This window comes from Camponotus vicinus, unplaced genomic scaffold (assembly GCF_025532165.1).
Source record: "Camponotus vicinus isolate PSW18456_S1 unplaced genomic scaffold, iyCamVici1.0 SCAF_10, whole genome shotgun sequence".
Taxonomy (NCBI): Eukaryota; Metazoa; Arthropoda; class Insecta; order Hymenoptera; family Formicidae; genus Camponotus; species Camponotus vicinus.
Window position 1 is genome coordinate 16,052,827 of NW_028141946.1, and position 22,569 is coordinate 16,075,395.

At 44.1% G+C, this 22,569-nt stretch overlaps 2 protein-coding genes across 3 annotated transcripts; one reads left to right on the plus strand and one right to left on the minus strand.

Annotated features, from left to right (window-relative positions):
• Window positions 1-4,797: 4,797 nt before the first annotated feature.
• Window positions 4,798-5,331, minus strand: LOC145960153 (uncharacterized). The gene has a single exon (XM_083079410.1). The coding sequence runs from the start codon at window positions 5,329-5,331 to the stop codon at window positions 4,798-4,800; it is 534 nt and encodes a 177-aa protein (XP_082935536.1).
• Window positions 5,332-20,594: 15,263 nt separating this feature from the next.
• LOC145960366 (uncharacterized) lies at window positions 20,595-22,564 on the plus strand. Of its 2 annotated transcripts, XM_083079759.1 has the most exons (5): window positions 20,595-20,869; window positions 21,049-21,099; window positions 21,206-21,448; window positions 21,716-21,875; window positions 22,373-22,564. In XM_083079759.1, the coding sequence occupies exons 1-5, from the start codon at window positions 20,834-20,836 to the stop codon at window positions 22,477-22,479; spliced, it is 597 nt and encodes a 198-aa protein (XP_082935885.1). In that variant the 5' UTR covers window positions 20,595-20,833; the 3' UTR covers window positions 22,480-22,564. The 2 variants fall into 2 exon arrangements, with proteins under 2 accessions (XP_082935885.1, XP_082935887.1); XM_083079761.1 differs by lacking the exon at window positions 21,206-21,448 and having other exon boundaries at window positions 20,598-20,869; window positions 22,373-22,563.
• Window positions 22,565-22,569: the final 5 nt, after the last annotated feature.

Sequence of the window (22,569 nt, forward strand, 5' to 3'; positions counted from 1 at the left end):
TATATAGTATTTCAGTGCTGTCACTTACTTGCAACTTTTGGCCGGATTTCTTAGCTCACGCCTACCGCTCTCCTCTTACCGCGCGCGCCTTAGCAACCGCGCCGCCGAACGCTTGTAACTAAGGAGCGCGGCGGTAACCTCAGGCACGTGCGCGTCACAAATGTAATGTGGCAATCTATCTAAGTTCTCTTTACTGTTTATTAATAATAAAAATAATTATTCTATTATTAATTACGTATATGTTCTGTAACAATTTAAAATATTTGTGTTTTGAAACGTAATTACAATAAAGAGAACTTAGATAGATAGATTGCCACATTACATTTGTGACGCGCACGTTCCTGAGCGCTCCTTTGTTACGAGCAGCGCGAGCGGTAAGAGGGAAACAGTAGGCGTAAGCTAAGAAATCTGGCCGAAAGTTGCAAGTAAGTGACAGCACTGTAGTATTTAATCAGGAAGAGAGGGGATAATTCTAACCCGATTCTAACGTACCGTGCTGTTCTTTAAATTATTTCGCTGATCACTCAGTTTCTGGCAACATATATGTTACCACATATACTTTTTAATAAGCTGTACGGAAATGACTTTTTATTCTGCGTATCTCTGCAACGTGCTACAACTGTAGTACGAAGTAAATCAGTCGAAATACGACGTGCTAGTCACGAGCGTGCACGTCCTATCCTCTCCACACGACATCCCGCTGGTAACGCGGCGGTATTGCGGGTCCTGTGTCTCGCCGGCAACTCGGGCCCTGCGGCAATCCTTACATGTCGCAACCAACGCAACATTTATCGCTATTTTTTGTATCCTTTATAACATACTTATAATGCACTCTTATTACTTACATTCTTATATAATGTATTCTTATATATTTTTATTTTTGTTACATCTTGATAGCAGTGTGACAAATTTAAAATTATTACTAATTAAATTTCCACCAATATTTTTTAATATTAATTTTCTTTAATATTAATGCTTTTTAATATTATTTTTATGTATCATATATTCTATATTTTAAGTATTATATTTTCTTATTTTTGTATTATATGTATATACATATATATTGTGATCATGCTTTTTCCGGACCGTACGGGCCGCGCGGTCGGCTCCACGACACACCTTCGGCGCGATCCGTGATCTCGCGTCTCTACTCCAAAATACTCGCGAAAAATCTCTAAATGATTGAACGCCAGGTACGGGAGATTGTACCACACAAAATTACACGAAAATTATCGGTACGAAACGAAAAGTGTAGACGGAGAAACGAATGCGACGAAATTTAAGATGTTATTTAACACGGCACTCAAAAAAATGATCTTGCAACTATAGCAAAAATTTTTTAGGGCGAAAAATTAACTGAGGTAGATAAACGATTAGCAAATATTGTAATATCGTATATATTTTGCACGTAATCAATCTAAATGACAGAGACAGAATTTATATCTGAACTGTTTGTGAAATTTAGAAAGAAAGTTTTTCTGTGGCGCCTATCCATATTAAGGTCAATCATACTTGTTGTAAAGTTTGGCTGTGGTACACAGAAAAGACTAGCAGCGAGAGACAAATGAATATACAGGGTGTTTCATTTTAATCCGACCAGTCGAATATCTCGAAAACCAAGCCCGGGAGAGAAAAATATTTCAGACAAAAGTTGTTTGGTTTCGAGGGGGCCATAAGATGGTATCATTGGTTTGACCTTGAAGAGTCATTTGAAGATCACGTGAAGGTCACTTCAATTTTTTTAAATGGAACACCCTATATATTTTTGCACACTCTTGTAGCTTATCTCGAGAGCTTTCCAAAACACTATAATTAAGTACCTTTTCGTTAAGTACTTTTTGAGTTATGAGGGTTGAAATAATTTCTTAATTTTACATAAACCGTAAAATATCTTGTAAAATATTCACTTTTCGATTATCTTACCTTAATACTTTTATGTACAAAATAATGAGAGGAATCAATTGGTGTAAAAAAAACACATAGTTGTTTTGAAGGACCCCTGCGGGTGTCCTCCACCGCGGTGTCACGGGGGAGCCACGGGTACGCCACAGGCATTCTTCCGCGACTCCCCCACCGCAATCCCTCGTTGTAGCCGGGAGGGAGGACACCCGTCCGCCTCCCGGCTCCGTCCAATGGGGTTCTGTCCCGGTGGGAGATCTCCCCGCTCCACACCGGGGCCACCCTCGCCGTGGCCCCTGAACGGGGCCTCTTCTTATGCCGTGGTGAAGGGGAAGGGAGGGGGGCCACCGAGGAGGGCCATAAGGAGGCCCTCACAGCCCCGGAACCTCTCTCTCACTCCCACCTATCCACCAAGCCTGCAGTGAAGGGGGGAGTGGGTCTCAACAAGGTCCCTCCCCCCATTCAGTCCCTGTCCAGCGGTGGGGCCGGAGGCCCAATCAGCCTTCTCCTCCTCCGCCGGGTCCTCCTGGCCGCTGCTCTTCCTCGTGCTGCCATTGGGGCGGGCATCATCCGCCGATCCCTCTCCGCCTCCTCCTTGTTCCGCATGACCTCCTCGTAAAAGGAGGCCACTGCCCGTCACTCCTCCTCCCCCCTCATCATCGCCTCAATGACGGCGCCGAGGGAGAGGTCAGCTCCCACCACTGCGACCAGGGCACGGCGCTGCACCTCCCAAGCCGAGCAGGCTTCGAGAGTGTGCTGCGCCGTGTCCCGGTCCTCCTCGCAGTGGTGGCACCTGGGGGTTGGTTCCCTCCCGATGCGGCACAGATAGTGACCGAAACACCCGTGCCCGGTCGCCACCTGCGCCACTCGGAAGATGATCCGCCCCCAGGCCCTCCTCATCCACCTCCCAAAGACCGGGAGGACGGCTCTCACAACTCTTTGGTTCTCGCGGGCTGGCCCGGCCAATTGCCGCTGCCAGTCCACGAGGACCGAGTCTGCCGCCTTCAGCCTGATGGCCCTCTTGGCGCCCGGCCTCACCACAATTCCCCTCCCCCGGAGCCTCCTAATCCCCCAGTACATCTCGGCCCGGGCCTGGGCCAGGAGCTCCAGGGGAGGCGACCCCGCCAGCACCGCCACCGCCGCATATGCGACCGTGCGGTATGCACGCGCGGCCCTTAAAATTATGGGGCGGTGCGCCCCCCGTAGCACTCCCCTGATCTTGTTGGACCCCGAGGCAGCACCCGCCCAGATCGGTGCCCCGTAGAGGGCCACCGATCCGACCGCGTCCACATAAAGCTTGCGGACACGGCCGTCCGGCCCCCCCAGGTTGGGCAGCAGCCCCGCCAGCGAGGCCGCTACCCCCCCTATCCTGGGGGCCAGCTGGGCAAAGTGCTCCTCGAAGGTCCACCTTCCGTCCAGGTGGAGACCCAGATACTTCATCCGAGTCCCCACCTGGACGTCGTGTCCGTCCACCTTAAATGTGAGCCTGGGGGGGCCCCCCGGGAGCCGTCATGGAAAAAGACGGCCTCCGTCTTCCGGGGGGCCACTCTCAGGCCCAACGCCTTTATACCGCGGACCACCCCGGCCACCGCGATGTTCCCCAACGCGGTCGTATCCCTCCAGTCTTTCCCCCCAGCTACCACCAGCGTGTCATCCGCGTAGCAGATGACATGGCAGCCGGGGGGAAGGAACCTCCCCAATACCTCATCGTACGCGATGTTCCACAGCAACGGGCCCAGAACGGATCCCAGCGGAACACCGCGCACGATGGGCCACCGCCTACGCACCCCCTCGGCATCGCGACAGGAGATACTCCTTCCCATGAAATAGTCCCGGATTACCCTGGACAGGTAATCCGGGACTCCGTGCGCTCGTAGTCCCGCCCCTATCATGTCCCACGGGAGAGTATTAAACGCGTTGGCTATGTCCAGGGACACAGCCAACGCCACTCCCCCGTGCTGGACTATCTGTTCCGAGTGGGCCCGCAGACCATCGATCGCGTCGATGGTCGACCGGCCCGCTCGGAACCCGAACTGGGACTCGTTGAGCCCCGCAACCTGTTGCAGGTGCTCATTGAGCCGCCCCACCAATATCCTGTCCATCAGCTTACCGACCTCATCCAAAAGACAGAGAGGTCGGTAAGCCGACAGATCGTCGGGGTCCCTCCCTCCCCTCGGAAGGAGAACTAATCTCGCCTCCTTCCAAAGAGAGGGGAAGACCCCCTCGCTGAGGCACCTCGTAAAGAGGTACCTCAGGGACCCGCCAGCTTCCCCCATGACCAGGGCCCAAATCTTACCCGGAATGCCGTCCGGACCGGGAGCCTTATTCGGCTTCATCCTCCGGACAGCATCCCGCATCTCCTCCGCTGTCACCTCCCAGCCCTCCCTCCACTCGGGCATACGGTTCGAGAGGGGGAAGGGCACTGCGCCCCCCGCTCCCCAGGGGAAGAGAGTCTCCACCACCTCCCCAAGGAAGCCGGGGGTCAGAGACTCCGTAATCGGAGGCGCCCGCAGCCTCAATTTCTTGAGGATCATTCTGTACGGGCGCCCCCACGGGTCCTCGTTCAGGGAGGCGAGCACCTCCTCCCAGGCCCTGGTCTTGGACCTCCCGATGGCGACGCCGAGGGAGTGTCGGGCATCCCGACACTCCCCCCCGCGCCCGCTCAATACAGGCCTCGCTACGGTCCCTCCTTCGCATACATCTTTGAAGTCGGCGTCTGGCTCGGACCGAGGCATCGCGGAGATTCGCGATCTCCTCGGTCCACCAGTACGCCGACCTCCTCCCGCATCCTCTCCTTACCCTTGGCATCGAGGCGTCGCAGGCTCCCCAGAGAGCACTGCGAAGCCTCGATGCCAACTCCTCCACTCCCTTTACCTCCCACGCCAGAGGGTCTTCCCCTCAGACCCATAGCGAAGCCTGCATCGAGGCCATCAAGAGGTCCGGGTTCAGCCTGGTGATGGACCACCTACGCACCTCCTGTGAGTCCGGCCCGGTGGGCGGATGTCGGGCGACCAAGCTGAGCTCGATGTACCTGTGATCCGACAGGGTCTCAAGCTCAGCGGCCACCCTCCATCCTCCCACCATGCGCAAAGCCGCAGAGGAGGCCCACGTCAAATCGATGATGGATTCCTCCTGCGGCCTCACGCAAGTGGCGACGGACCCGACATTGAGCAGGGTCAGCCCGAGTGATCCCGCCCAATCCCGCAGCGTCTCCCCGCGCCGGTCCTCGGACGGGCAGCCCCAGCTCCGAGATTTGGAGTTGAAGTCGCCCATCACGAGGACCGGCCCGGGGAGGCCGCTCCTCACCGCCTCTTCTATCTCGCCGAGCTCGGCCTCATACTGGGCCAGGCTCAGCGAGGGAGGGAGGTATACGCCTACAACGCAGGTGGTCCCCCACCACACCATCGCGAAGTGCCGACCCCTGGTCCCCATCCTGCAGGGAGGCGACCCTTCGTCGCCCCCCCGCACGATAGCCACCAGGGGGGCAGCCCCCCCAAGCACCCTCCCGGAAACCAGGACGGGTGGTCGGGGGGGGGCCGCGTACGGCTCCGACGCCACGCCCAACCCACAACCGCGCTCCGCCATTGTGTGCAGGAAAAGATCCTGCGCACGGCGGGCGTGGTTGAGGTTGGCCTGTAGGATAGATAGGGGCGCTGGCTTACCTTTGGCCATCAGTGTCCTCTATCTCCATCCTCTCCTCCTCCGCCTCCTTTTCCCCTTCCTTCTCCTTCCCTCCTGTCCCGCTCCTCGAGGGCCGGAGCTTTCCTTGTGGCTGCTGCTGCTGTTGCTGCTGCCGCTGTTGGGGCGCCTCAGCTCCCGCTCCCCCGCGTCTTGTCCCTCCACGTGAGGGCGTAGCGGAGGTCGGCGTGGCCCGTCCCGATGGAGGTCCACAGCTCACTCCTCCCCTACGGTGATCCGCCTTCCTCCCCGCCTCCGCGCACGACAGGCAGTAAGGGGCCGCCTGGCAGGATGCAGCCGTGTGGCCCACCGTCCCGCACCTGTAACAGGTGCGAGACCTGTCCTCGGCGCCCCTGCACCTGGAGGCCACGTGTCCCTCTCCCCAGCACCTAAAACAGTGGGTGGGACGCGCCGCTGCCAGTTCCACCCTGGCGGTCGTCCACCCTATTCTTATGCGGGCGGCTTCCGCCAGGTCGTCCGCCGCTCTGACAGGGCAGCGGACCCAAGCCACCCCCATCCCGTAAGTGGGCCTGTTGATGGAGACCCTTATTTCTTCGGGCTTGGCCACCCCCCTGTCCGCGATGGCAGCAACCACCTCCTCCACTGTCACCGCCTCGTCCAGGCCTCGAATCCGCACCGCCGCTGTGGGCCTGTCTATACGGACAGAGGAGTCCTCGGCGAAGACCCTCCGCATTTCCGCGGCCAGGGCCTCCGCCTTGGACTCCCTGTCCTCCTTCGTGGGGCCTGGGATCTCGAGGACATACGAGCCCGTCATTCCACGACGGGCCCGCATGTCCTCAATTCCCAGGCTCTTCAGCTTCTCGGCGCCGACTCCGTACCTCGCTTTGCGCAGTACCTCGGCGTACGTGCCGTCGGGGGCCGTGATGGTGACCGCGGCTGTGGAGGGGATCCTTCCCCCCCTAGATGGGGGGAGGGCCCCCCCACCTCCACCGCCACATCCCGTCACAGGCTCCCGGCCGGGCCTCCCGGTGGTCGGGGGGAGCGGGTCCGGGTCCCACTCGGATCACTTCTCCTCCCAACCACCGTGGCCCACGACAGTCCCTCGGGCCTCGCCTCCTCCGCTTCCCTCGCCCTCTCCTGGTGCTGCTCCTGCCCGCTCTCCGGCCGCCCGAAATATTCCAGGGCAGGAGCGCTGGATTCTTTCTTCTTCTTTTTCTTCTTCTTCTTTTTCTTCTTCTTCGCCGGCGCCCCCCCCAGCGCCCGATGGCCCCGGCATGGGGGCCGAACTCCACCAAAGAGGGGTCAGCGACGGGGGCCGGTGGAACAGCCAAGGATCCCCACGACCCCCGGACGCTGAGCCTCTCCACCATTTGCTCCGCCATCTTGCTCAGCATCCCCTCGATCTGCTGGAGGAAGGTAAGGCCGGGACCAAGCGCCGCCGCCGCCCCCCGGGAGGAGGGGAGTCGCGGGCAGACTCCCCCTTCTCCCGGGTGACGCCCGCACCCCCCCATCCACCGAGGGAGGAGACAGCCGCAACAGGGGAGGAGACGGGCGCGCCGGGGGGGATGTCTTATCACCTCCCCTGACCCGCCGGCCCCCCCATCCATCTCGTCGACGAGCCTACCTTTCATCTCCCTAAGCTCTTCCTCCAATCGTCCTACCCTCCGCCTCAGCTCCTCGTTCTCCCTCATTGTCTTGTCCGCCTCTTTCCTATGTTGGGCAGCTTGCTCCACCTCCCTCTCCATCCTAACCTTCTCCATCAGTAGTCCCCTGACCTTTTTCCTAAGGCTGGCGACTTTTTCCCCATCTCCACCTCGCTCCACCTGCGCCCTGTACGCGAGAATGCTGAGACCCGCATGGACCGTTAGGGCCGCAGATCTCAACCTTCTCACGTACTGCCCACTTAGGTTCTTTGCAGTGGTGGCGACCTTCTCAATTGTCCGCACAACCTGCATCAGCTCGGACGTGACGTCGGGGGTCGGCTGATTTTCCAACTCCCCCATCACGACTTCTAAGCTGGGCAGCTTGGCGGACGGCGGGATGACCAAGTTCGGGTCCTCCTTTCCTCCCACTCTTCTCTCTCTCTCTTCTTCTCTTCCTCCCTCTCTCTCTCCCTTGCCCTGATCTCGTCGATGATATTCGTCGTACGTGGTCTTCCTCTTTTCCTCCTCTGCTTCGAGCCTGCGCTTGTGGTGGAACCTTCATCCTCTGTCAAGGAGGTCGAGCGCTCCGATCCGGGAGACAGTAGACATCTCCCCCTCTTGACCGCTTTGGAGGGGGCCAGGACGGACGATGAAGCCTCCTCCAGCCCATCCTCGCCGATCGGGGTGTGCGCCTCCACCCCCACGACGGAGTCCTCTAAACCAGTGGCCTCCAGGGGGGTAGACGCACATCCACCCACACTCCTGTCCGCCGTCGCCGTGTCGAGCCTCTCGACCTGCACCATGGGCAGCAGACTCCCGCCATTCGGGGGGTTGCCCGTTCTGGTGGTGTCGCGGGGCATATCTACTTCTTGGGTGGTGGCCCTGACTCCAATGTTAGTCGGGGAGCGCGCTGTCAGGCTGCTCCTCCGAAAGATGGCCTCTTCCTCCTTCCCCCGGACGACCTCGACGACCTCGTTGACCACCGCTTGAGGAATGTCCTTAGTGGCCTTGGCCTTCCTCATGCCTGGGGTGTCCAAGTACGTGGATGCCCTCGAGTCGCGGATACGTCCGGAAAATCCCTTCACCGGGGGTGAGCGCACCCCCTCCTCTCCTCCCACGCCGAAAATTGTAAAAAGGTCGTCCATATTATATCTGCAAAAAGGTAATGACAGTTCGCCCATCATGGGAGCCCTACCGCAGTAGGGCTACTTCCCTGCCGGATTAATAGTCCTAGTGAAAGTGGACAACCACCGAGAGGCGGCTTTCGGGTGGCCAACCCTAGTCATCCACACTGACTCTATAATAAAAGGTTCCCGGAGAGGGCCGGGTCCACCGTATGATGCTAAAGGTTTTACGTCACCCCTATCGAGTGAGCCCCGTGAATCCGAACCACGAGTAACCCAAACCTCGGGCTAGACGGTGCCGGGATTTACCCTACCCGGCATCGGGTATGAGGAAATACCGGCCATGTACTCCTCCATACACACGCCCGGTTACCCGACTTCAACCCCGGCATAGGCTCCGACGGCGGTGAGGGAGCGGTCTTTCCACGTTAAACATGTCCCTTCAGGCGGACTTTGCCTGGACAAGTCCAGGACTTACGTTCCCGCATCTTCCAGGGCAGAGGTCAGGTACCGACGTCACCTCTCCACCGCGGTCGGGGGGCTACTACTCCCCCCTTGGTTAGTCTGACGGGAATATCCACCGGGGCCGGCCGTGCCTCATCCGCACACCCACTCATTCATCCACACACTCACGCACACCCCGTGGGTGTCACAGGCTAAGATAATCCCGCCTCTGGCCCGGTCGGGTGGCTAAGTCACCCAACCAGTCCTTCGGGCGGGGGTCCCGGCCGGCACCCACTTTCCCCCTTGAGGGACGCTTCACGATAGGAGCACCTACCGCTCGGCACCCTCCTTCCACGGGATCACCCGTATGTCAGGGGCAGGGAGCAATCCTCCCCCTACGATGCCTTGCCACCGGGCGATTGAAGTCAGGGCCGCCAACCCCTATGCGCATCAGGCCAGTGCCCGGAGGGAGCGCAACCCCCCTTCCCGACTCCCGCCGGTCAGCGCCAACGAGCGACGAGGAAGTGCAATTGTGTGCTCTTAGACCCCTCCTCAAATGAAGAGGGGAGCTTCTCCACCACGACAAGGTGGCACACCGCGGAGAAGAAAAGAAGACTTTTACTATTATCATATAAAATATTAATATTAAATATTTATTTAAGATAATAGTAAAAGTAATAAATATTTTAAAAACACTTATTTAATCTAATTAATTTTTAAATAGATATCATACGATGTATGGATATCACACACATTCATGATAATAATAATATTAATATGTTAAATGTTTATTATGTTTACCGCATTCTTCAATCGAACACATGATCGCGTTCAATTGCGCCAGTAGTACCTTAACCTACCGCAACCTACCATGACAAAAAACTGCTTGCAGTCGCCGAGTAATTATCGTCGCATTGTCGCGTCGTCGCATCGTGTAGTAACGTGTCCGCGCGTGTTTCTTTCATCGAGTGATTTTTAATCGCCAACAGTTATTATTCGACAGTGATTAATAGTGATTAGTGAGAGTCATTAGTAAATTTCTCGTCTCATCGAGTGAGTAAATAAATGTGATTACGTTAAAGTTTATAAAAGAATACAGTTCATGAAAGGAGAAAAACTTTCAGTTAATAATTTAGTGTGGATTTCTTGTCTTTTGCAACGTGATATTTACGTTAAATTTGAGAACGTACGATCTATCGGAAAATTCATTTCTCCTTCAAGCAATTACAGCAATACATCAAAAGTCATCGAACAAGGTAATAATAACTATTTTTTGACGTTATGTGAAAACAGATTTCGGGAAGTCAGTGTGTCAAAGGAAATTCGTGAAAAGAGAGGGGTTTTTAGTGGGTAGGGAGTACCGAGTTGGTAATTCGACTTGGTACTCGAGTCCCACATAACTCACTGGATCGACCGGTGGGTATGTATAAAATGCATTTTCCCCTCTCTCGTAAAAAAAAAAATAAAAATAAAAAAGAAAGGTGAGTGAGCGAATGAGCGAGAGAGGGGGGGGAGAGAGAGAGAGAAAGAGACAGACAGACAGACAGACAGACAGAGAGAGAATGTATGTGTTCGCATGTGTGTATGTATGTGTATAGCGACCAGCTGATCGCAGCAGGCACCCCGCGTAAGCACCCGCGTCTGACGGTGAATCGCGTCACCCTTGCCTGTCTCTTGTATTCGACCCGTCATACGTTAATTACTTCCTTTAATAATTCAAAAACTAAGCTTCGGACGAAATTTTGCCAAAGGAAAAATCGTCTTACAATTCGGTCAAGATTATATTTTTGCAAAAGCATAAAGTTATTTAGAATCACCCTGTATATGCAACGCTAAGCAAATACATTCAATAAAAAAAAAGAGGTGTTGACCAAAACTGTCTCTCTTTTAAATTGCATAGGTACGCTAAAAAGCTTTGTTATTAATTTAGCTGTAGCTATAAAAATAAGTTAGCTGTGATATCTATAATATATTGACATATTATCTCGCTGCTGCAGTTATAATCAGCAGCTATATTTTTCACAAAAATTGTTCTAGCTGCAGTACTGAAACTCATATTTATCCAATGCAGTGATTAATATCTAGCAATAGGATTTAAATTTTCTAGCAGATATTGCTAGAATGTTACTGCTATAAATTCTATCTGTGACAAACGATATTCTGTCAGATACAAAAAATAGCGATAAATTTTGGTTGCGACATCTAGAAATCTACCTACATTTGCAAAACATTTTTTTGAGTGCAAGAGTGATCAACGCAATTAACGCAGCAGAATCAATTAATAGACTCGCAATCGGATGAACCCATAAAATATCTCGCTCTCGATCCGCACAACACTCGATAGTTCATGAGTTCGCGCAGTGTTCATGAACAGGCTAAAGATTGCCGCAAATATAGATAAGAATATCGATACTTTCTTCCGGTTTAATGATAAAGACACAATGACTCACGGAATTTCGTCAGATCTTACGAAATGCTTAGAAGCGCGAACTGATCGATATCGACACGCAACTTATCGTACCAGAGAGAGAACACAATGATTACGATAGATTACGACGCGATTACACAAAGACGCGAACACAAGATTTACAAGGTGACTGAAGGCGGCGATTTCTGAAGAAGTCACGGTAAAATGTCCTAGGCCCGGAGGGATTGATCTGCTCATCGATCTCCCCAAAAGTCGAAATGCTAAATAATGTATTGAACGCACTACGCGAACCGACGGTCCAGAAAACGTCACGTCACAAAATATATATATATTGTTGCGTCCGCGGAACGATATTTATCGAACGCGCGCGACACAACCGATCGGCACACGCTAATTTCGCGGCACCCGCGCACTCGTAAATAAAGACACGGTTTAAAAGATTAAGAGAACTTTAATCTAACAGAACACAGAACTCAGAGAACACAGAATAACGATTAATAAGCCGCGGATCGAAACGCGTCCGTATAGCTTGACTGCTATTTTACGACTCAGCTGACTCTCGTTGTTTATAAACAATTGACCACGGGATCCGGACAACGGCAGGGCCGCAACGACTCGGGCGCGCGCGTAACAATATATATATATATGTTTTCCTTTTTTAATTTTTTATTTTTTTAATATATTCTTCCTATAACATTTATTTCAGTACCTATATGGAGAAAACATCGAAAATCTATAATTCCAAATTTTAATAGTTTAATATTACGAAATTTTTTTGATACATTTGTCGATCAATCTCTAAGTTTAACAAAGAAACTTAGAAAAATGAGAATAAATGGAAAGGAAATCGATCTTTCCCATTACATCTTAAAATATACGCTTAACACTATGTGTGGTAAGGCAAAGTATTTTTATTTATTATAAAACATCTATATACTATATTTGTTATCATAAAAGTAAAAAGAAATAAACATTTTTGCAAGAGATAAAGAACAAGTCACATAAATTACACATTAACCGTTTGAGTGTCAAGTGGCGCGACCGCGCTGCCCCCGTCCAGTATCCAACAGTGCCAGCGCATCAATCTGTAAATTCACAGTAACTGCACGCTCGATATCGCTCAAGATATTCTATACAGAGCGAATGTTTACACTTACAATATAAAAAAAATGATCACAGAAGCAGTTTTTAAAAAATTCCCTGAGTCTTAATAAAATTCCATGAGAATTCCCTGATTTTCCAGGTTAAAACAAAAATCCCTGACAATCCCAGGTTTTCCAGGTTTTTTCCGGTAATATACATCCTGGATAATAATTATTGCTTATAAGTAAAAAACAGTGCAATCGCGCTTGGTACTTTCCGACATGGAACCGAACAAGTCCGTGGCACTCAAACGGTTAAGTATAATATAATATAATTTGTATTATTTTATTATTTGTAAATTAAATAATATATTAAATTCTGTTGACTTAATGATAAAATTTCATAGAGTACAAAATATAAAAAAATTGTGTAATAATTTCACAACAGCAAAATTAGATTTATTTTAGTGCGTGCGTGCGTGCGTGCGTGCGTGCATGCGTGCGTGCATGCGTGCGAACATATGTAATCGAAACATATGTAATAGAAAAGAACGGAAAAGTAATTGATGATTTGTCCAAAACATTTCTTAAATAAAAATATTCACAAATATTTGGAATTTTGCGACTATTTCCCATCTTTGTAATATTTCTATTTATAGGACACATAAAACACAACTACAGATACTTTCTTTAATGAGACTCAAGCTTGATTAAGTCTATTAAGATTGATCCAGTAGTTATTGAAATTTGATAATTGATGATACTTCTAAATGATCGACTCGCATATACATAGATACATAGATTAGTCTCGTCGTTGCTGCGTGTGACTTTACATGAGGTATTAACGTGTTTCTTGATTTTTCAATTCTTATGTTTATTATTTTTGAAAACATTTTAATGACAATATGTGTAAAATATGCTGCAAAATATTATTCGAAATTCGACATAATAAATTAATATCGAGAATATTGAAACAATAAAAATAATGAAATACATATAATTACCAAGTTGATTATTATTTTCAAAAATATTTGGATAACAAAAGACTTTTTTTTTTATAATTTCATATCATATTTGTTTAGCGAATGCATTGCATAAAATGTACAAATCAATATTATTATTCAATTATTATAATAGTTAATATCTTGAATAATGAATTTCTTTACATGTGTTATTATAAAGGCACAATGACGAACGTCAAACCAGAAAGCCTATCAAATCAAATCAATCACTGTCTTAAAATAATGCCAAGGTAAATCAATTTTTTTAATGTTACTGTTTTGCTTTTCTATTGTTTTTTAAAATAATTTTTTTTAACCTTGACTTCTTGTATTATTAAAATATGCAGAAATCGTAAAAATAAGTCTACCTGAAAATAATTTATAAAATTCTCTAAAAAATCGCACTTTTAAAAGAATATTTTACAATTGTATTTGTAGAAATTATATTTTAAATTAAAATTTTATTATAAGTAATTTTGTTAACATATAACCAGGAAAAGAATATTTTTCTTTGCTCTATTTGATTTTTTATGAATGAGTTATTTTAACTTAAAATTTAGAGTGGACTTTCTGGGATATGTGAAAAATGTTAAAATTAACATTTTATTTTTTACCGTGTATTGTTACATAATTATTACATAATATATTTTTATATTACTTTATTATGGAGACCTCGTGTTTTTAATTTAACGCTTAGAGGTTTCACGCTAGATAAAGCAACATCCATGTTCAATTGTTCATTGTATTTCATTTATTTTAATATTAGAATCCGTCTCAAATACGATATTGCGTATTAATGTTGCTAGTAGAATTTTTATCGATAACAAAGCAAATCCTGCACCTGCAAAAAGTTGTTAGTTAATTATAAATAAATTTTTATCGTAATATCTTGTGATTTATTGCTCACCTATACAATTTCTTACGCCATAACTAAATGGCATGTAATGTTTCTGTGATATTTCTATTTTGTCTGGCAAAAATCTGTCTGGATCAAATGTTAGTGCATTTTGCCACAACTTTTCATTTCGGTGGAGAGCTATTATTCAATAAAACTTCCGTGCCTTTTAGCAAGATAGTGTTTCCTAAAATATATATATATATATTGTCGGATCTAAGAAAAATGTAGTTCAAAATAGTAACACATTTTCCGCATGTAGCGCTATAAAAAACAAAAAAGAGGAAGCATGTGTGTAATGTTTTGGTTTTATGTATGTAAAAAAAAAGAAAAGGCAAGAGCATGTCATTCACCAAGCAAATAAAGAATTATCTATATTAAAGAAAGTGCATCTCTTTCTCAAAGTCAATAACATTAATTCAACATTATTCACTCAAAACCATCATTTAATTTCAAGTGTGTGTGTGTGTGTGTGTGTGATCATACCACACGGATAGATAGCAACATACAACTGTAGTATGAATCATCCTTTTCCCTACGGTTGCATGCTATTAGAATTTTTCTTCTGGCATCATTTTTATTGGACTCTTAACAATTCTTTTCATCTCTTTTATGCGTATTGGTCATTATACTTTTCACTATGGTTGACAATGTTTAGAATTTTTTTCACTCCTTTTGTGCGTTTTTTGTGAAAAGAAAAACATGTGAACGATAAGTTAAAACATGTGAACGATAAGTTAAAACATGTGAACGATAAGTTAAAATGCTCATTTAACTTTATTGATTTTTGCCCATAAAATATATTGTTCGAATTTTTTTGATCTTAAACATCATACATCATGCGTCAACAAAAAGTGATTATCTTGATTACTTTGACTTTCTTAGAATCAGAGAAAATTTCTAAAAAATAAAAAACGTAGAGCAAATCTTTCTCGACATACGCCTTGACTCTCTTCGAGAAAGTTTTTATTATCAAAAGATCAAATATATCTCTTTACAAAATTCCACAAGTGTGCCTGAGAGAAAAAATTCCAAAAAGAAGAAGCATATATTGTCGTGAGTGCATATCAAAATATGGCTAAGAAGGAGTTATCATGTGAGACGATATTATATATATTATATATTTATCATATGAGTATGATATTATATATCAACAAGTTATAAAACAATATATTTTTTAAAGACTTTGCTTAAAATTGGAAATTTTTGTTTAATATCCAATTAAGGAATAAATTTTTTTGAATGTCATGAATCTATGAGTTCATTCTCATATGTTTATCGTTTTATTGTCCCCGTTTGCGGATAATATTTTGATTTTCGATCATGAATGTGCTCGCGAACTTATTTTGAGAGAGAGAGAGAGAGAGAGTCCATACATTTTGTGTCTGTAAAGCTGACAGGACAATCTGCAAATTTTAAAAAAATATTAAGAGTTCTGATAGCACTTTTTATAATCCTATTTTCCTGATAAAAATTAAAAAAAGTTCCACATTCCTTACATTAAAAAATCGAAATCGAAAAAATGTCGTGCCAACTTCGCAAATCAACACCCTTCCCTCTAAAGTACCAAAACGCGTTGAATATCATTATTTTTGACAAGAGTTCCCAATAGTTCTGTTCAAATTCGGCCTGTAATTTCAGATTGATATTTCAAAAATCAATAATTTCTAAAAAATTTTTAAAATTCTCGCCCAGCACGACACTTAGTAAAAATGTGTCGTGCTGATGATCCGTAGTTTTAACGGCAGTTCTCGACAATTCTATAAAAGTTCTATTTTTAAAAAATATAAACTTTCGTCGCCGCGCGCTTCTACTCATGCAGATTGGCCGATCTTCTTTGATTAATTTTTCGTTATTAATTATTGCGAATATCGCAAAACAGTAGAGGACCTTTCTTCTTAATTTGAGCCAATCTACCTTTACACTTCGGGGCCGCAAAAAGTTATCAGTCACTCTGTATGTATATATATATATATATATATACAGGGTGATTCTGAACAGACGTTTGTCTTTAAAAAGATAAATTGTCGAGTCTATTCTAAGACGATTTTCCCTTTACCAAAATTGTCTACGAGGCTTAGTTTTTAAATTATTAAATAAAATAGTTCGCGAATTACGGAACGAGTACAAGAGGTAGACAGGGACGACGCAACTCACCGTCCGATATAGGCGATCATGTAGGGCGCGCGACGCGATCAGCTGATTGCTGCACACGATGAGTGTAACAATCAGTGTGTGTGTGTGTGTGTGTGTGGGGTGTATTTATGCACGCGTATCCACACATGCACCGTACTCTCTCTCTTTCTCTCTCTCTCTCTCTCTCTCTCTCTCTCTTTCTCTCTCTTTCTCTCTCACTCTCTCACTCACTCACTCACTCACTCACTCACTCACTCACTTATTCTTACCTTAATAATGAGATTCTTCATACTGCTGATAAATAGCAGTGCCCAGTGTGTTGCACGATAATAATCGTCGTCGACGAGACGTCGTTTCTTCAACACGCAGTCTGACACAAATAAGCGAAGTTTTTTCTTTCATCACTTTCGACACTTTTACAAATTTACTCGCGCACTTAATCACTCACGATTGATAAAAGGAGGAATTTACCAACGGTTACGGTACGAATTTAATAAACGGTTAACGCATTTAATTATTAATTACACACTCGATTAAAGAAACGCGTTAACAGAACGCGATACTCGATAGAAAGCGCGCGACGCGACGACCGACGACAAGCAGGTCAGGTTAGTACTAGCGCCTCTAGCGCTGCCAAACATAAACGTGTAGCATTACGCGCGAGACGCGAGACGCTACCGTGTGTCTTATAATTAGCTGCAGCTTCCGCATTGTGAATGCGATAGTTTGGAAAATCCAAAATCTGTAGTATTATATTTGGTTTGTGTAAATAATTTATTAATATTTATTTTGCTTTATCTCCTTTTTGCAAGCGAAATGTTCCATGTAAAAATATGTTGGTCGCTCTGAAAAGAGCGGATTATCTTTGATCGCTCTGAGAAGAGCGGATTAAAATATGATTTATAATAAGTGCTCGAAATTAGCACCATCCATTCTAACGCATGCTCTCATGCGTTTCACTAAATTATTTTGGACGTTCTCCATCATTTCGTCTTCGATGGCCCAAATAGCATGTCGTAATCTTGTATCTAATTCGTCGACATCTTCGGGAAGCGTTTTGTAAATTACTTCCTTACAATATCCCCATAAAAAAAAATCGAGAGGGTTGAGATCCGGGGATCTTGCGGGCCACCGTATCGGGCCATATCGACCCATCCAACGTCCAGGAAATTGCTCGTTTAAATAATTTGTTACAACTCTGGCGTTGTGTGGTCCAGCTCCGTCTTGTTGAAAAATAATCTTGTGTCTGTCTAATAATGGAACTTCTTCTAAAAATTCGGGCAGATTATCTCTTAAAAATTCTGCGTATGTTTGGCCTGTTAAAATATCTGGCAGAATAACTGGACCAAGTATGTGAGTTCCCATTATTCCAGCCCACAGATTCATCTTCCAGCGAACTTGGAAATTTCTTTGTCGCGTGACTCTGGGATTTTCTTCGCTCCAAAAATGCATATTATGTGTATTAAAAATTCCTTCTTGTGTAAAAAACGATTTATCGCTGAATATTACATAAGAAGGAAATCTAGGATTTTGATCCACTTTTCGTAGAAAATTTTCACAAAACGTTCGTCTTGTGCGGTAATCTTCTGCTCGCAAATGTTGCACGCGAGTATAATGGAATGGATGCAAGTTTTCTTCTTTCAGTATTCTTTGTATAGTTGCGTAAGATAAATTGTGTTCTCGAGCAATCACTCGAATACTTGATTCGGGATTATTCTCGAAAGCACGCAGAACTTGCTCCGTATTTCGTACATTTCTTGCATCGCGATGTCTCCCAGTGTCCTGTTTGTTTAAAAGGACACTGCCAGTTTCGTACAGCCTCTGAGCTGCTCGAAGTATTACGGCAGCGGATGGATGTCTTGCTCGATTCGGATACAATTCTGTGTATCTTCTCGCAGCTACATGATATTGCCCATGACACTCGCCAAGTGCCATCAGCATATCGTAATATTCTTCGTTTGTGTACGCCATATCGTGCTTTTAACGCTTCTAATGATCGAAGGGTTATTGATTGCAGCATCGATCGCCCGACCGTATTTATACGATCCTCGCAGGGGGTCCATGCCCCCTCCGCGTCTCCCGCGACGAATCCGCGAGTCGCGTCTCGCGACTCGCGACTCGCGTCATGGGCAATATCATGTAGCTGCGAGAAGATACACAGAATTGTATCCGAATCGAGCAAGACATCCATCCGCTGCCGTAATACTTCGAGCAGCTCAGAGGCTGTACGAAACTGGCAGTGTCCTTTTAAACAAACAGGACACTGGGAGACATCGCGATGCAAGAAATGTACGAAATACGGAGCAAGTTCTGCGTGCTTTCGAGAATAATCCCGAATCAAGTATTCGAGTGATTGCTCGAGAACACAATTTATCTTACGCAACTATACAAAGAATACTGAAAGAAGAAAACTTGCATCCATTCCATTATACTCGCGTGCAACATTTGCGAGCAGAAGATTACCGCACAAGACGAACGTTTTGTGAAAATTTTCTACGAAAAGTGGATCAAAATCCTAGATTTCCTTCTTATGTAATATTCAGCGATAAATCGTTTTTTACACAAGAAGGAATTTTTAATACACATAATATGCATTTTTGGAGCGAAGAAAATCCCAGAGTCACGCGACAAAGAAATTTCCAAGTTCGCTGGAAGATGAATCTGTGGGCTGGAATAATGAGAACTCCCATACTTGGTCCAGTTATTCTGCCAGATATTTTAACAGGCCAAACATACGCAGAATTTTTAAGAGATAATCTGCCCGAATTTTTAGAAGAAGTTCCATTATTAGACAGACACAAGATTATTTTTCAACAAGACGGAGCTGGACCACACAACGCCAGAGTTGTAACAAATTATTTAAACGAGCAATTTCCTGGACGTTGGATGGGTCGATATGGCCCGATACGGTGGCCCGCAAGATCCCCGGATCTCAACCCTCTCGATTTTTTTTTATGGGGATATTGTAAGGAAGTAATTTACAAAACGCTTCCCGAAGATGTCGACGAATTAGATACAAGATTACGACATGCTATTTGGGCCATCGAAGACGAAATGATGGAGAACGTCCAAAATAATTTAGTGAAACGCATGAGAGCATGCGTTAGAATGGATGGTGCTAATTTCGAGCACTTATTATAAATCATATTTTAATCCGCTCTTCTCAGAGCGATCAAAGATAATCCGCTCTTTTCAGAGCGACCAACATATTTTTACATGGAACATTTCGCTTGCAAAAAGGAGATAAAGCAAAATAAATATTAATAAATTATTTACACAAACCAAATATAATACTACAGATTTTGGATTTTCCAAACTATCGCATTCACAATGCGGAAGCTGCAGCTAATTATAAGACACACGGTAGCGTCTCGCGTCTCGCGCGTAATGCTACACGTTTATGTTTGGCAGCGCTAGAGGCGCTAGTACTAACCTGACCTGCTTGTCGTCGGTCGTCGCGTCGCGCGCTTTCTATCGAGTATCGCGTTCTGTTAACGCGTTTCTTTAATCGAGTGTGTAATTAATAATTAAATGCGTTAACCGTTTATTAAATTCGTACCGTAACCGTTGGTAAATTCCTCCTTTTATCAATCGTGAGTGATTAAGTGCGCGAGTAAATTTGTAAAAGTGTCGAAAGTGATGAAAGAAAAAACTTCGCTTATTTGTGTCAGACTGCGTGTTGAAGAAACGACGTCTCGTCGACGACGATTATTATCGTGCAACACACTGGGCACTGCTATTTATCAGCAGTATGAAGAATCTCATTATTAAGGTAAGAATAAGTGAGTGAGTGAGTGAGTGAGTGAGTGAGTGAGTGAGAGAGTGAGAGAGAAAGAGGGAGAAAGAGAGAGAGAGAGAGAGAGAGAGAGCGAAAGAGAGAGAGTACGGTGCATGTGTGGATACGCGTGCATAAATACACCCCACACACACACACACACACACACACACACTGATTGTTACACTCATCGTGTGTAGCAATCAGCTGATCGCGTCGCGCGCCCCACATGATCGCCTGTATCGGACGGTGAGTTGCGTCGTCCCTGTCTACCTCTTGTACTCGTTCCGTAATTCGCGAACTATTTTATTTAATAATTTAAAAACTAAGCCTCGTAGACAATTTTGGTAAAGGGAAAATCGTCTTAGAATAGACTCGACAATTTATCTTTTTAAAGACAAACGTCTGTTCAGGATCACCCTGTATATATAATACTCTTCCAATCGGCGACAAAAAGACCGACCGACAAACAGAACCGTTCTCGCGATACAACAATTTTCCGGCTTGCGATGAAAAGGGCCGGCCGATAAACAAAACCGTTTGTCAATAATGTCATAAACATTTTTGAACATAGGCCCAAACAAATACGTCAGAAAACTTGAGGTATTCCCGCCCCGAAATTTTACACGCCCTCAAAAATTACTATAAAAAGGAAGCACTCGCGGGATCATTTACCATTATTATTACTTATTTTTACTCAGACATATATATTATATTTTATATTTCTAAAATTCTTCTTTTTACAGATAATTCAATTTTTGATAAAGATGTTGCTTCGACAAGTTATGATACAACACTACAAAGTAAGTGTATTTTATATAGTAAGTGTATTTTATAAGTTTCGTCATTTTATAGTCTTATACATATTCATAAAAATAATTTTGAGAGACATTGTCAACGGGCAAACTAATAATAGAAAATTAAACATTTTTATTTAAAAATAAATTTATGAGAAATTGTTATGTGATGTATTTTTTTATAGGTGCTTCATGCAATTCAACATGCAGTTGTTGCAGTAGTAAGAAACTTGATGGTAATATGATATAAACATTACACACAATATACACATACATATTGACAATAAATTTCAATATAATAATAAAATTAAATATAAATTAAAATAATTTTTTTCAGAATAGACTGTTAAAAATTTAGTGGCCCAAAATTATTTAATACGAAGTGTGGTCACTGATATATTATCTGAAGTCAAAGATATTAAATTGAACCTAAAAAATGTCTCTCAGCAAACAAATGCTAACAAAGAAAAAGAACAAATAATTTCAATATTTAATAATAAAGATTTAAATTTTCCCCTTCAAACCGAAGAAGAACTTCAGACAGTGGAACTTATTCTGGAAAATGAAAATGAAATTACTAATGCGGTAATTAAACTTTGAAGTCTATAATATTACTATTTTTACTTATTTTATTAATATGTCATAATTAATTTAAATTAGAAATAATTACGTTATACATATACATACATATATTTACACACATGCATACATCCACATACATATATACATATATTAAATAGTATGTGTGTAAAAATTAAATCGTATTTATCACATTACATTTCACATGTAAAATATATTATTTTCATTTTTTAATTATATTTAGTTTGTAAGCAACGTTTATTTATTTTTTAGATAAATGAATTGCAAAATCTAGGAGGAAAGAATGGATATGAATTTATTCGAAGAGCACTTTCAATGATAATGACAAATAAACTTGCAGACAAATACAGCTTTTTTGGGAGAAAACAGAAAAAAGCATTCTGTGACCTCAATATTTGTAAAGTTTTAATAAGTGAGTATTATTCTAAAAAATAATTATTATTTCACAAATATTCAAATAAAAAAATTTTAATCCAAATTATTGAAATTTGTAATTATAAACATTAAAAATGAATTTATTGAAAAAAGCTAAAATATGTAAAAAAATTTATCTCATATTTTTACAAAAATTAGAAATTTGCATGCGTTTGATTCACTGCATTCTATTTTATGCATATGCACATATAATTTAAATAGTACATAATACTACATCTAATAGTATACTATTAGGTTAGATTTAATTAGATAAAGGCGCGTATTATGCGTGAAACGCAATCCTATTCTACCTGTATAAGACACTACTATGTCTCTTGATAATACTTTCTTACAAAAAATTAGCAATTCCCAAATAATTCAAAATAATAAACATATAATCATACACATAGCATAATTTATTTTGCTTATTATTTTGTTAAATTGCATAAATAAAATAATTTTAATATTCTATTTTAATGATATTATTTTAAATAGGTGCATCAACGAAAGGAAGATATTGCGAAACAACTAAACATTCGGAAAAATGTATCCAAGGATGGTTGAGAAGAGCTGCTGAGAGGGGAAAATTAAGACATAATTAAATAAGAAATAATTAATTTTAAAAGAGATTTCGTTTAAAATGTTATTTTATTTTATTCAAAGAATATTTTTGTTTCGTTTAAAAAGTTTAT